Here is a 14,994-nt window from a genome sequence, read left to right as displayed (position 1 = left end):
CTTCCTCTTGCTCCTCTAGCTGCTGCTGACTGCCTATCCCAGGGTCTTCCTCTTGCACTCTCCTCTAGGTGCTGCTGACTGCCTGCCCCAGGGTTTTCCTCTCGCACTCTCCTCTAGGTGCTGCTGACTGCCTGTCCCAGGGTCTTCCTCTTGCACTCTCCTCTAGGTGCTGCTGACTGCCTATCCCAGGGTCTTCCTCTTGCACTCTCCTCTAGGTGCTGATGACTGCCTGCCCCAGGGTTTTCCTCTCGCACTCTCCTCTAGGTGCTGCTGACTGCCTATCCCAGGGTCTTCCTCTTGCACTCTCCTCTATGTGTTGCTGACTGCCTGCCCCAGGGTTCTCCTCTCGCACTCTCCTCTAGGTGTTGCTGACTGCCTGCCTGCCCCAGGGTTCTCCTCTCGCACTCTCCTCTAGGTGCTGCTGACTGCCTGTCCCAGGGTCTTCCTCTTGCACTCTCCTCTAGGTGTTGCTGACTGCCTATCCCAGGGTCTTCCTCTTGCACTCTCCTCTAGGTGTTGCTGACTGCATGCCCCAAGGTCTTCCTCTCACACTCTCCTCTAGGTGCTGCTGCCTGCCTGCCCCAGGGTTCTCCTCTCGCACTTTCCTCTAGGTGCTGCTGACTGCCTGTCCCAACATATTGCAGCTTCATGTTTAATCCTTTTATGAGTGATGTGCAAATTTGTTGAATGGACTTCTGTGGTCCAAATTTGGAAACTGGTTGTCACATGCAAGGCTGTGCGATGTCAAGATATCACCAGTTCAATTGCTTCCGGTATTTGCAGGGGAAATTCACTCAAGCGCTGTTCTCAGCTGCAAGTGGCTGGTGACAATGTTCTCTCTAATTTTCTTCGGAGTGGCAGGTGATTTGTTTAAGTACGTGGCCCCTGTAAAACATTTGCACAGCCACACACATACTGGAATTCAAAGGGCCAATGCACGGGGATTTTCAATTTGCTGTGTAGCTTAGAAGGAACACTGGCTGCATGACGTTTAGTGGGCACCCACAGGAGGGTGATTTGTTTCCATAACTTCACCTCCAACTGTGCTACGGATCTGAATTTCGAATCCATTAAATCATTACAGATTTCATATTTTTCTGCAGTGAATTTGCAAACCTCTCCCTGTGAAACGCAGATCTTGTCAATTCTTAAGCCACTGACAGATGTTCATTGAGCACCTACCATTCCTTTTCAGTGGAAAACTGAAAGTAGTCACTCTGACATTGCTATGTTTTGTGGCTAGTTGTAGATGTGCTTTGGATTGTTAAAGGGTAAGGTTCAGTATTACAACAGAGAAGTCGACAGTGAGAAGCAATTTATAAGTCAGCTGGGCTTGAACAGTTGAATAAATCATCAAGTACTCAATGAGTTGTAATTTTTGGCATAGCATCCTGGAATGTTTAGTTCAATTACATTTAAAACAATGCTCAGTATGTTGATTGTTTAATGTCACTGATCACCGCAATAACCATGTGATTTGCTGAAGACAGCGTAATTGGATAATGCAAGGCACATTGCTCAGATACTTAGATAGTTCGTTAGAGCCTCAAATTTCTTTCTCTCCAGTTCGAAGAATGAAAACACAATATATTTTTTATTGGTATGAGTTGTTAAAATTGGTTTCATGAAAACTTTAAAGTTTTCTACATAGGAAGTTGTTAGTCCTGGAAGAGGTAACTTCAGGGTATTGTGTAGGTATCAATGGTTGAAATAGTTTTCAAGGTAGTGTTGAGTGCTGACACAAAATGGTAGGATGAAAGGAAAGGAGAAAAACCACAAACCATAAAGTTATACTATAAAAAGTTGATTAAGGTAAACGGTTTCTAGTCAAAGAACAAGAATACCAAAGCACATGCTGGAAATGTGCTTGATGGGCATCTGAATGGTTAATCCTCTGGGTGTAATTCCTCATGAGAGCTCCAATGAAGGTTTGCATCCAGTGTGTTTACCCCCTCCCTTTCTCATTCAGATCCTGTGCAGTTCCAATCCAGATACTGATCCACTTGAGCAGGATGAGAACTGTTAATGTTTTGTTACTGCCAGTCTGTGAAGGCGACACATTTATCAATATGTCCATCGACTTGATTTATTACTCATTCATAACTCTTACCACAATATGAAGTGTAATGTAAAAATGTTTTCTAAGGCATTTGCTCTGTACACAACAGAATGTTTACCTCTTAATCACATTGTTTGAGTACTAGAGAACCTGGATATATCAGCATTTGATTAGTTTACAGTCGGGGCCACCAAACTGAGAGTTATGAGCTTGGAGCACGTTTAGAATGGTGGATAAATATTGATTTTGGCTACTTAAAACATACCCATGCTATTATAGTTTGGCATTGACCATAGTCATAATCAAGTTTCAAAGTTTTTCAGGAAGGAAGAGAATGAGAATAGCCTAAGCAGGTCCTGACCCTTGACCTAAACAAGGGAGTGGGCCCAGACAGGTTGAATTGTTCTTCTCACTATGTAGTGTAAATTTTGTAAGATCCTGTGTTACTGCTTATGCCCTGGCAGCAGCCAGCTCTTATTGAATAATTGCAGGTTTACCACCTTGGATTATCAATTACTTGATGTCTGTATGTCCAGCATTGCCAGCGGCACAGCACTTCATATTTACTTATGTTTGACCAGTAGTACCAGGAAAAAATAGGAAATGAAAAGAAGAGCTAAGTCGTACTAAGAGCTAAGCCTTTCCCCTCTGCTACCAAAAGTTCAGATACAGTGTAAAGTAATGGGGTTAATTCCTACATTGTTTTTTGGCAGTAAGGATCAAGTAATTTGGCTGAACAAGTTTGAAAAAAAGATGAGTTTGGGTATTGTCATCTCAGTTTCCAGTGATTGTAGGCACTGTTGAGTCTAGAGGACACGGAATTACCCCTAAATGGCACTAACTTGTCAATCTCACTTAGAGGAGACATAAGGATTACTGACGTGGGAGGAAAGGACCTGCATTTATGAGATGGTGGCATAATGGTAATGTTACTGGACTTGTAATCCAGAGGCCCAGGCTCATGGCCTAGGGACACAGGTTCAATTCCCACCTGGTGGGATTTGAATACAATTCATTAATGAGTACAATTAATAAATCTGGAATTGAAAAACTAGCCTCTGTAATGGTGACCATGAAACTATCATTGATTGTTGTAAAAACTTATCTAGTTTACTAGCGTCCTTTAGGGAAGGAAACCTGCCGTCCTTACCTGATCTAGCCTACATGTGACTCTAGACCCACAGTAATGTGGTTGAATCTTAACTGAAATAGCTTAGCAAGCTATTTGGTTGTGGCAGTTAGGGATGACCAACAGTTACTGACCTTGCCAGCAATACCCACAGCTCATGAAAAAAGATTTTTTTTAAAAATTGCGCCTTTCACAACCTCTGGGCCACCCAAAACACTTTACAGAAAACGGAGAACTTTTCAGGTGTAGGTGTAGAAAATGCAGCAGCCAATCCTCTCCTGCAGACAACAATGTGATAATGACCAGACAGTCTATTTTGGTGATGTTGGTTGAGGGATAAATGTTGGACAGGGCACTGGGAGAATACCCCTGCTCTTCGAAATCATGCATCTGCGAGAAAAGACTGGACCTCGGTTTAACATCCCATCTGAAGAATGGTACCTCCGATAGTACAGCATTTCCTCAGTGTGGTACCTGATGTATCAACTTGGATGATATGTGGGGGGTCTCTGGAGTGGGACTTGAGTCCACAACCCTCTTGCCTCAGTGCATTACCACTGAACTAATGCTGGCAAGTAGAGTACAGTTGCACATATGTGATATACTGTCAATTGCAAAGAATATACTATACCTGAAACTTCTCAATGTGTGTGCATGTCCATGAGTTTGCTTGCTCACTCACTGTTATTTTACTATTGGCTGGAATCAATGCCAGACTGAAAGGCTGAAATCCTTTTCTCTCCCGACTGGAATTGTCCCATGGACATGAATGAGAAAAAAGTTTTTAATAGTCACTCTCTTAGAAAGACTGTAAGGAAATGGAAATACTTACGCTGTGTTGTATCTTATCCAGTGCACTGCGGGATCTGGAAGCACTTCTGTAAATTAGCTATTTTGGTCCCTGTAATTTACTTTGCCTCTGAGGAGGCTTTGGGTTCAAGCCCCACTGTTAATTTGAGTGTGTGCAGTAATCAGAATGCTGCAGTGTCTTTGGATGAGATATGGCTTCATCCACCTGTTTGGATGGTTATAACGTAAAAGATCCCAGGGTGCTGGCCAATGAAGAACACAGAGTTGTCCTGGTGCCCAGCCATCACCACTGAAAACAGTTTATCTGGTCGTTTTCTGGTTTTGGGACTTTGCTGTACATAAATTGGCTGTTGTCTTTGCCTACATAACAACAATGACAACATTTCAAAAGTAATCCATTGGTTGCAAAGTGTTTTGTGAAGTCCTGTGGACATGAAAGGCCCTACGTAAACTGAAGCTCTATCTAATGTCTGACATTCCATCTGAATGTAGTAAGAGTTATATAGACACAAGGAGCCAAATACCTAATGTAGATTTTTAACTGTACAACGGTCTCGCCCTTGGTTCTATTTAGAAGGTGGGATAATATTAATTATTTAAAAAGCAAGCATAGTTGCTCTTGCAGATAATTTTGATTTAAAAATAAATTGGTTTTTGAAATTCCATTTGGAGATGACAGACGATTGCCTGTTGCTGGAAAGATGTACTGACAATTTTGATCATTTGCAAAAGAAAAATACTGCAGCTGCTGGAAATCTGAAATAAAAACAGACAATGCTGGAAATATGCAGCAGGTTTGAGTATTTCCAGCATTTTGTGTTGATCATTTGCAAACTTGGTGTGGGACCATAGAGTTTAAACATGGAGGAGGAGATATAATTCTATATAATATATGTTGTGTGGTATTGACAACAGCATTTGTCAAACTTCTTGTTTGTATAACTGAAGTAGCCTTGCCAGGAGGTAATCATTTCTATTTCCTTTGTGTACTTGTAGCTCCAGATCAGATGTCTCCTCCTGACTATCTTCGCTGCCTCCATTGGTGGCACCTTCCAATACGGGTTTAACCTGACAATCATCAATGCACCAACAACTGTGAGTCCAGACCAATGGTCAACATGTAAAGGTCAGTTGTATCCAAGTCGTAAAGGCAAAATTAAAACTAAATCTGTATTTTTCTTTATTTCACCATGACAGTTCATCCAAAACTTTATCAATGAGACTTGGACTGAGCGCTATGGCATGCAGCTGGAGAGCTGGGTCATCACACTGCTCTGGAGCTTCATTGTGGCCGCTTTTTCTATCGGAGGATTAGTTGGAGCCCTTATTACTGGACCCATGGCCATAAGATTTGGAAGGTATGAACTACAGGGGGAATGTTAGGGTTAAACCCCAACAATCAGACTGTTCACTGCCAAGAAAAATTTATCTTTATGTCCTGTGAGTGGGTTGTTAATCATCCATTTCATAAATGGGAGCGTAGCACAGGGCGAAAGTGATACCAGGGTATGGAGAAGAAAGCTCAGAATGAGAGGTGTTGCCTGATGGATGACAAAGCTTTTCTTTTGTTTTGTCCAAGAATGTGAAAGGAGGTTTTAGATGATTACCCCCACATGGGGTTATATTCAAAGCTTTGATAGAGTTGTGATTTTTTAAGACTTCTGAGGGCAAAAGAATTAGTTGTCATGCCAAGGGAAATGAAATTCCTTTGTTATTTAATCTCCCCTGGCCTCCACCATATCACAGATCTTCTCCTTTGTTTTTCTTGCTCCCTTCCACTGGCTTAAAATCTCTTACACTTCTCTTTCTTCAGTTCTGATGAAAAGTCATTGACATAAAACGTCGGACTGGATTCTCATGGAGTTGGGAAGACTCCATGGAGGTGTGAAAATGGCTACCGGGACCCAACTCCAGATTCCCAGCCCTATTCCTGGTGTTTCCAATTTTCACCAATGCGGATTAAGGGTGTGAGCTGCTGCGGGTCACAAACCTGCATCCTTCACTCCAGACCTGGCCAGCCCCATAGCGGGGATAGGCATTTCCTAGTCCTCCACAATTTTCATGGAGTTGGGCCAGCTGTTACAGGACTCGTGGTTCATGGCACCTCAAAGGAGTGTTGAACCATAGTTTAGATGAGGGAACCTACGGAAAGACAAGTACAAAAGTTCCATGCCCCCCATGCCAACCTATGACCCCCACCTACCCCCATAGCCCTTTATACCCCCATGCCAACCTATGCCCCCCACTTACCTCCTTGGCCCTTCACACCCTCCATTCCAAGCTGTGACCCTCCATCCACCCCCCCCATGGCTCCTCATACCATCCTTGCCAAGCAATGCCCCTCACCCACCCCCCACAGCCTCTCATACCCTTCATGCCAAACTATAGTGCTTCCAATCCCATTCACCCTCTATACACTCAGCATAGAACCAATGAACCCTATAGTGACAATAGGACGTGTGAAAAGAGCTTGAAAAAAAATCATTCATTACTTTCCACTTTCTTAAAAAAACATCTATAACTCTAGCCCAATAAAAGCGTCAATCATCCAAACCCTTTAAAGTATCAAAAGCAGAAACTGTAAGCATGTGAATTCTCTTTACCTTATGTAAATAAACATTGTACAATTGACAGAACAGATCAGAGAGCTGGAGCTGTCAATTGAGCAATGTTTTCCCCAATGCCCAGCAGCTTCAATACTCTAATAGATGCCTGGGCTTTCAACCAAGCCTCATTATGCATTTTTGGCTTTTTTTTGTTCTTATTTTAAACTACCTTGAGTTGATCTTATAATGGGGGAGATAGATTCGTCTGAAATGCCAATAGATAAAAAGAAATAAGAATTGGGGAGCTGCAGAACTTTCATTTAACTGCTGAGATTTTGTTATTCTAAACATGAACTGTGTCTGGGCACAGTGCTTTGAGTTCTACAACACTAGTATGGAGCGCTGGTGGTTGTAGGTCTCTCATTGTTGGTGTTAATATGTCAGTTAATGAATTCAGATCATCACACAGGAAGAGTATTGGCACAACAATGAAGCTTAAATACAGAAAAAAAAAGCAAAATAGTGTAGGGTCTAGAAATCTGAAACAAAAAAAAATACACAGAAACACACAACCAGCAGGCCAGCAATAAAGAAGTTAAAATTTAACGCTTGCTCCCTCAGTCAGAACTGGAAGATATTACAGATGAGCAGCAAAACAGAACGAGGAGAAAGGAGAGGGAAATAAACATAAATACACACAGGAAAAGCATTGGAACCTGTGAATGACATATGTAAAAAACAGGATATGTTTTTGTTTTATTTTGTTCCTGGGAACATAGGACCTAGGTACATAATACTTAGGAGCAGGAGTAGGCTATTCGGCCCCTTGAGCCCGCTTCGCCATTCGATAAGATCATGGCTGACTTGATTATGGTCTCAACTCCACTTTCCTGTCTGCCCCCCATAACCCTTGACCCCTATGTCTATCAAAATCTATCTAAAGTGTTTGAATAAATTCAATGACCCAGCCTCCACTGCTCTCTGGGGAAGAGAATTCCACAGACTAATGACCCCTTGAGAAATAAAAAAAAATCCTCATTTCCATCTTAAAAAGGAGACCTCTTATTTTTCAACTGTGTCCCCTAGTTCTAGTCTCTCCCACAAGAGGAAGCATCTGCCTGGTATCTAGCCAGTATCTACCCTACCTCAGGATCTTATATATTTCAATAAGATCACCTCTCATTCTCCTAAACTCCAGTGGGTATAGGCCCGACCTGTTCAACTTTTCTTCTTAAGATAAGCCCTTCATGCCAGAAAGGAGTTGAGTGAACCTTCTCTGAACTGCTTCTAACTCAGTTATATCCTTTTTCAAATAAGGAGACCAAAACTGTGCACAGTATTCCAGATGGCCAGTTGTTTACCTTTGACACTGCTATTCCCAGCATTAAAAAAATCTAACCAGCTTCTTTCAGTGAACACAAAAAAAAATTGATTTATTATAAAATAAACTTCTTTTTAAAAAACAGGTTAATAACCTGGTTAACATACAAGTTGTAGTTTAGAAGTGTAATGATTTTCCCCTTTTTAAAATAAACAGATTCAAACCCCCATACACTCACATACAAACACAAAACAAGCCGAAACAAACACAGCCCCCTGCAGAGGCTAGAGTATGGGAACGTACCTTTTAAAAGGATAAAATTCGAAAAGATCTCAATGCTGTTGATCTAGCAGAATTCTGGTCACAGTAGATCTGGAAGTTCTTTCAGATGGATTTGTTGGTAAAACTTTCCTTGATGACTCCCACTTATCACAACTTTGCAGACTTTCAAAATAAAACAGATGAGGTATCCTGATGAGATGTTTCTGAGGAAGTTTTAACACAAAGGTGGGGCAGAGAGCGGGAAAGAGAGAGTTTTTTTCTTGCAGCCTGCTTCCAAGGCACCTGCACACACACTCAGGTTTTAAAGACCAAGATGTTCAAAGAATACCTCTCTTCAGCCAGGTGTTTTTAACCAATCAGCAGTTCTTTGTTAGCTTAGATATACAAAGTATCTCTTCCCTCAGCAGGTGTTCCCCGCTGGACATCTATCTTGACCCGTGGTTTCTTGAAGAAAGGCATAGTCACAGTCCGAATTAATATTGCAAACTTTTAAAACATAACTCAGGAGGAAGAATGTCCAAAATTCACTGTCCTTCAAATTTTCCAAAAATGAGTTCCTCACAATGCATCCAGGCAAGTTGAGAGTGTTCCATCACACTCCTGCCTTGTAGATGGTGGACAGGCTTTAGGGAGTCAGTAAGTGAATTACTTGCCATAGAATTCCCAACCTCTGGACTGCTTTTGGAGCTACAGTGTTTAAATGGCTGTTCCAACTAAGTTTCTTGCTAATGGTAGTTCCCAGAATGTTGATGAGGGATTCAGTGATGGTAATGCTGTTTTGTCATGGTTATACCCTCTTTTGATGGAGATGGTCATTGCCTGGTGCCTGTGTGGTGCGAATGTTACTTGACATTTATCTTGACAGCTTGAATGCTGTTCAGACCTTGCTACATGTGGGCACAGATTGCTTCAATATCTGAGGATAAAAGCAAAATACTGCGGATGCTGGAAATCTGAAACAAAAACAGAAAATGCTAGAAATACTCAGGTCTGACAGCATCTGTATTCTCTGTAACTCTGAAGAAGAGTCATATGGACTCGAAACATCAACTCTGTTTCTCTCTCCACAGATGCTGTTGGACCTGCTGAGCTTTCCCAGCATTTTCTGTTTTTGTTTCAGTATCTGAGAAGTTGTGAATGGTGCTGAACACAGTGAAATCATTAGCGAACATCCACATTTCTCACTTTATGATGGAGGAAGGTCATTGATGAAGCGGCTGAAGATGATTTGGCCTAGGACACTATCCCGAGGAACTCCTACAGTGATGTCCTGGGCCTGAGGTGATTGGCCTCCAACAACCATCTTCCTTTTTATTAGATATGACTCCAGCCAGTGGAGGGTTTCCCCTTGATTCAATTTTTGACTTTAGTTTTGCTAGGGCTACCTGATACCATGCTCAGTCAAGGCTAGTTACTCTCACCTCACCTCTGCAGTTCAGCTCTTTTGCACATGTTTGGACCAAGGCTGGAATGAGGTATATGTAATGACAGAAGTGATATAGGCATGAGGCAGTAAGAGGTATAATGAGAGCAATCAAGTAAGAGACTTTGAGGGTGTGTGAATAGCTATAGGTTTGGAGAGTAGGCGGGTGAAAGGGAAGCGTTAAAAAACTGGCAAAGTGGAGCAATCACCTGTGGCACAAGAGCCTGTAAATTTCTATTTGCAGTATGAGTCCCCTCTATAAATGGGAGACCAAGTGCAAGTTAGGTGACCACTTTGTTGAACATCTCCATCCTGTCCACAAGTATGGCCCTGAGCTGCCTGTTGCTTCCCAGTCCCAATCTGACCTCTCTGCCTTTGGCATTCTCCACTTTTCCAATTAATTTTAGGAAAGCTGCAGGAACTGCAGCTTATCTTTCTGCTAGTTACTGCATTGTTACCTTAATTACAGCTCCCATCTTTTTCCCTAGCAGGCAGTACTGGCAATGTAGGATTAGTTTGTTTTTTAATGTGATGCTATCCTAACTTCCTTTTTTAACCCTGGATAATGCATCCTTTTCCTAGAATCTTTCTTTCTTAGGCATTTACTGCCCATGCCTAATTGACCTTGAAAAGGTAGTGGTGAACTGCCTTCTTGATCCGCTGCAGTCCATGTACACCAACGTTGCAGGATTTTGCCCCAGCGACAATGAAGAAATGGTGATTTAATTCCAAGTCAGGATGGTGTGTGACTTGGAGGGGAACTTGCACATGGTGGTGTTCCCATGGATCTGCTGCTTCAGTTTTAGTTTGCAGGGATTAATTTACCAGCATTTCTGGGGATGGCGACAAGGAGCAGCTTGGTCCTTGGTGTGGAGATGGCCCATCAGAACTCCATAGGGGTCTGCATTGTGCTGGCAGCCTGGTTATTTTCCTTATATAGGCTCCTGAGCTACTGGTGCATGCTACTTCTTCCTGTATCACTTTCACCTATCTTCTGCAAGCTATTCTCTCATTCTCTGTGTCTTGTGTACCTTATTTTTTTAATAGCTCTCATAATGCTTCCTATTGGCTCATGCTTATATCACTTTTGTCTTCGTACTTTGTCTTCTGTTTTGCATTTAAGCACTTTCCTGGTCATTCTGTTGCTTTTCATGTTTGTATGCATGTGTGTCACAGAATCACAGAATTATTATAGCACAGAAGGAGGCCATTTGGCCCACTGTGTCTGCACTGGCTCTCTGAATGAACAGTTCATTGGTACCATTCTCCTTCCTTCTCCTCGTAACACTACACATTCTTCCTTTTCAGATGAGTCTAATTCCCTTTTGAATGCTTCAGTTGAACCTGTATCCACCACACTCAGGCAGTGCATTCCAAACCTTAACCACTCGCTGAGTGAAAACGTTTTTTCTCACATCGCTTTTGCTTCTTTAGCCAATTACTTAAAATCTGTGCCCTCTCGTTCTTGATCCATTCATGGGTGGGGAACAGTTTCTCTCTATCTACTCTACTCAGGGCCCTCATGATTTTGAATACCTCTATCAAATCTCCTCTCAGCTTTGTTTTCTCCAGGGAAAACATCCTAACTTCTCCAATCTATCTTCATAACTGAAGTTCCTCATTCCTGGAACCATTCTTGTGAACTTTTTTTTTTACAGACTCTCCAATGCTTTCACATATTTCCTCAAGTGCGGCACCCAGAACTTAATGCAATACTCCAGCTGAAGCCGAACCAGTGTCCTATACAAGTTCAATATAATCTCCTTGCTCTTGTACTCCATGCCCCTGTAATAAAGCCTAGGATACCATATGCTTTATTAACTGCTCTCGCAACTTGTCCTGTCACCTTCAAAGACTTATGCACATATACACCCAGATCCCCTGCTTCTGCACCCTCTTTGTATCCTTTATTTTATATTGTCTCTCCATGTTCTTCCTACCAAAATGAATCACTTCACGTTTCCGCACATTGAACTTTATCTGCCACCTGTCTGCCCATTCCACCAACTTGTTTGTGTCCTTTTGAAGTTCTACACTATGCTCCTCAAAGTTCACAATGCTTCCAAGTTTTGTAGCATCCACAAATTTAAACTTGTGCCCTGTACATCAGGGTATTTTCTGTCCTCCTTACCCTTGTTCCATTCCTTTTCAAATGCTGTTTATCGTTAACATTTTCCAGTTTGGACAAAGAGTACAAACTTAAAACCTTAACCTTATTGTTCTCTCCACAGTGGCTTGTGTTATTTGCTGAGCGTTTGCAGAACTTTTTTGTTAGAAGTTGGGCATTATGTTTTTCTGGCGTTTTGGTACCAATATGTTGACAAACCCAGTGGCAATGATGGCCTGAGCTTTATCCTGACTCTCTCCATTTAAACCCAGTTGAAGCAAATAGAATGAAGGGCTTTCGCTGCTGGTTCCAAGGTTTCAGAGTGAAATAAATTTGGGAATCTCGAATAGTGTCTTGTGAACGTACAAATTCAGAGAGGTTGAGGGGTTAAAAATGAGGGCTAGTAGGTAGATGATTAAATGCAAGAGATTTGGAGCAGAGGCTAGAAGCCTCTTTATAGAGAGTTGTGGAATTCACTCAGGGTTAGTGATTGAGGCAGAAACTATGTCAACATTCAAGATTAGATTGGTTATGCCATTGAATGAAAATGAGATTAGAGCTCTTTGCTTGTGAATGCTTTGTAGATTTACAAATGCGACTATGCTAACGCATAGTCCTCGATATTTACTGGGATGGGGAAATTCAGAAGTCCAGATTTCCCCAAACACTTGGAGTTTTAAGGTAGAGTGGGGTTCAGCTTTGCTTGGAATACTACTTAGACAAGGGGGAGGGAGTAGACCTTACTGTCCTTAGATAGGAGTGATAATATTCCTATTCCTCCTCCTCCTAGTCCTGTGTTGCAGAAGTCATTTGGAGGCAAGTCTGAGTATTTTAACTTGTATGGATTACTATATCACTTCAGAAGATCAAGACAGTTGCGAATATTAGTAATTCAGACTACAATTACAGGAGCAAAACTACGTAGTTCAAAGGTAGAACTGCAAAGTCACTGACCAGATAATCTAATTAAATCATTCTTGCCTTTTCTGCCCTTGTCTCTGATATCTTTGTAGCCCAGTGTGGTATTACAGCCCTGTGACTCTATTGTATCCAGGCAAGGTTCAGAAATTCCAGTTTGTTTTAAACTGCTTTTCTTTTCTTTTTCTCCAGGTTTTTCTCTGTATGCTTTCTGTTGGCTGTTTTATTTCCTCTCCTCTCTTGCTGTTCATGGCCAGCTCTTGCCCAAGAATACTACTGGGACAAAGGAGAGCGAGAGGATCTTAGTGTCTTTAGAAAGATGGGCTGGGAATAGTTCTCTTTCTTCTTCTAGTCCTGTAGAAGGGCCAGTTGAAGGTATCCGGAGACAAGTGTGAGCCTTGCTCTCCTTTGTAATAGAATACAATATTGAAAAGTATGCTTCCACAGGCACTAGTTGCCCTTTGGTACCTTGCCTAAATACCACTCCTCACTAAACACTGTATCAGCAAACAATTTAATTGTAGTGAGCATCACAGAATTGCATGCAATCCAGCGGGAGTCATTGGATAATGATCAGTACTGGGAACACCTAGCTGTTTGTTTTTGTCTGCCTCATCCAGGGACCATCACAAAAAACGAAAGACTTGCAATATGTAACACCTTTCATGACCTCACGATGCCCCAAAGTGCTTTACAGCCAGTGAAGTACTTCTTATTTAAGTGTAGTCACATTTCCTGCAAGCGCAGGAAATGAGGCAGCCAGCTTGCACGCAGCAAGGTTCCACAAACAACAATGTGAAAACCAGATAATCTGTCTCTTACACGCTGATTGAGGGATCAATATTTGGTGTGTCCCTTGATACCACTGTGTTAGCCAATGAGTTGAATTTGGGGCAGGACTTAAGACCGACAGAATTTAAAGCAAGCAGTGAAATTTAGTGCAAAATAAACAATATTTATTGCTGAACATTGGCCAGGGCAGTGGGGAACACTTCCTTGCTCTTCTTCGAACAGCGTCAAGGGATATTGTACATCCACCTGAGAAGGTAGACGGGGTCTCAGTTTAATATCACATCCAAAAGTTGGCTCCTCTGACAGTGCAACACACCCTCAATTCTGCATTGGATTGTTGACCTATATTTTATGCTCAAGTCCCTGGAGTGGGATTTGAATCCCCAACCCTCTGACTCAGAGGGCTGGATTAAATGCAGCCTGTTGTGATGGAAACATGGTGGCCAGGCCCTCTTAATTGCAGGAGAGGCCCCACATCTGTCTTTTGGTCGAGGCAAAACCTGCCCCAATTAAGTTGGAGGGGGAAGGATCAGAAATGGGGGTCCTAGCTGCTGACGGCAGGATGTCACTTAGATTCATAATGAGCTAATTGACATTCATTATCCCTGTGCCCACCGTAATTTACTGGTGGATTAGGGATTAAATGGGGGCTGCGCAGCTTGCCCATGCCTCCAGAAGGCACCCAGCAGAACCTGTGCGGGTTTGCCAGAGGCCTAAAGGGGCTGCCCCTCATAGTCAGGCACTCCATTCCTGATCTAGGAACCCGGCATTGGGAAAGCGGAGGGGGGGGCGCTGCTGAAAGTACCCCATTTTCCTTTCCTTCGAACCCCGCCCCCGTCACTCCATGATTGACTCCATGATCCACATCCCATAATCTTCATCCTGTCTTCATTCATCTTTGGTCTGGTGTCCCATGATGGTCCTAGGCCTCAGGTGGATACAGTGCCCACAGCTGCCACTGCTCCCACTGATGCTGGTGGCATGAGGAGCTGCCAGCCTCTGGTTGGTCAGCAGCACTCAGTGGGCGGGACTTTGCTGCCAGGGACCTCAATCGTTAAGGCCTGACAGTAGCCAATTAAGTCCCTGAAGGACACATGATTCCGTCAGACCGCCCCCACAGAACTGGCCGGTTCCCATCCAACCCCATCAGCCAGACAGAATCCTGGCCAGAGTGTGCAGTCACAAGGTCACCACAGATTGCAGATTGGACCTGGGATCTTTCTCAATACCGCACTGATATTGAATCAGGGGATTGACCCAAATGCCCCTCTTCAGGGCTCAGTTCCATTGAAATAAATGTGGAAATTGGGGTGTGAAGCTAAGTTGCTGAGTGGAACTTGCTGCCGTTATGATTACCATAACATGGAGGCACCTCCAACACATTTTACTGACTGACTTTCGTAACTTTTTACCCTCAGGAGAAATTTGATGCTGCTAAGCAATGTTTTCATATTCGTTGGTGCTTTGATAATGGGGCTAAGCAGAACAGCCAAATCCTTTGAGATGATTTTAATCGGGAGATTCTTTACTGGAATAAATGCAGGTATCTTTTGTCTAACAATTTAAGATTGCATTCACACCGTGTCATGCAAAGGAACCATACAGCC

General features: G+C 42.7%; 1 protein-coding gene across 1 annotated transcript in view; it reads left to right on the top strand.

Annotated features, from left to right (window-relative positions):
• The window catches only part of LOC144687610 (solute carrier family 2, facilitated glucose transporter member 11-like), a 74,719-nt gene that overhangs the window by 27,708 nt on the left and 32,017 nt on the right, over window positions 1–14,994 (top strand). The window contains exons 3-5 of the mRNA XM_078553957.1: window positions 4,995–5,093; window positions 5,196–5,356; window positions 14,806–14,930. Coding sequence (XP_078410083.1) covers window positions 4,995–5,093; window positions 5,196–5,356; window positions 14,806–14,930 — 385 coding nt within the window. The remainder of the gene's footprint in view (window positions 1–4,994; window positions 5,094–5,195; window positions 5,357–14,805; window positions 14,931–14,994) is intronic.

This window comes from Cetorhinus maximus, chromosome 12 (assembly GCF_964194155.1).
Source record: "Cetorhinus maximus chromosome 12, sCetMax3.hap1.1, whole genome shotgun sequence".
Classification (NCBI taxonomy): domain Eukaryota; kingdom Metazoa; phylum Chordata; class Chondrichthyes; order Lamniformes; family Cetorhinidae; genus Cetorhinus; species Cetorhinus maximus.
The sequence above is the reverse complement of the archived record's forward strand: the minus strand, read 5'-3'. Positions and strand labels throughout refer to the sequence as shown.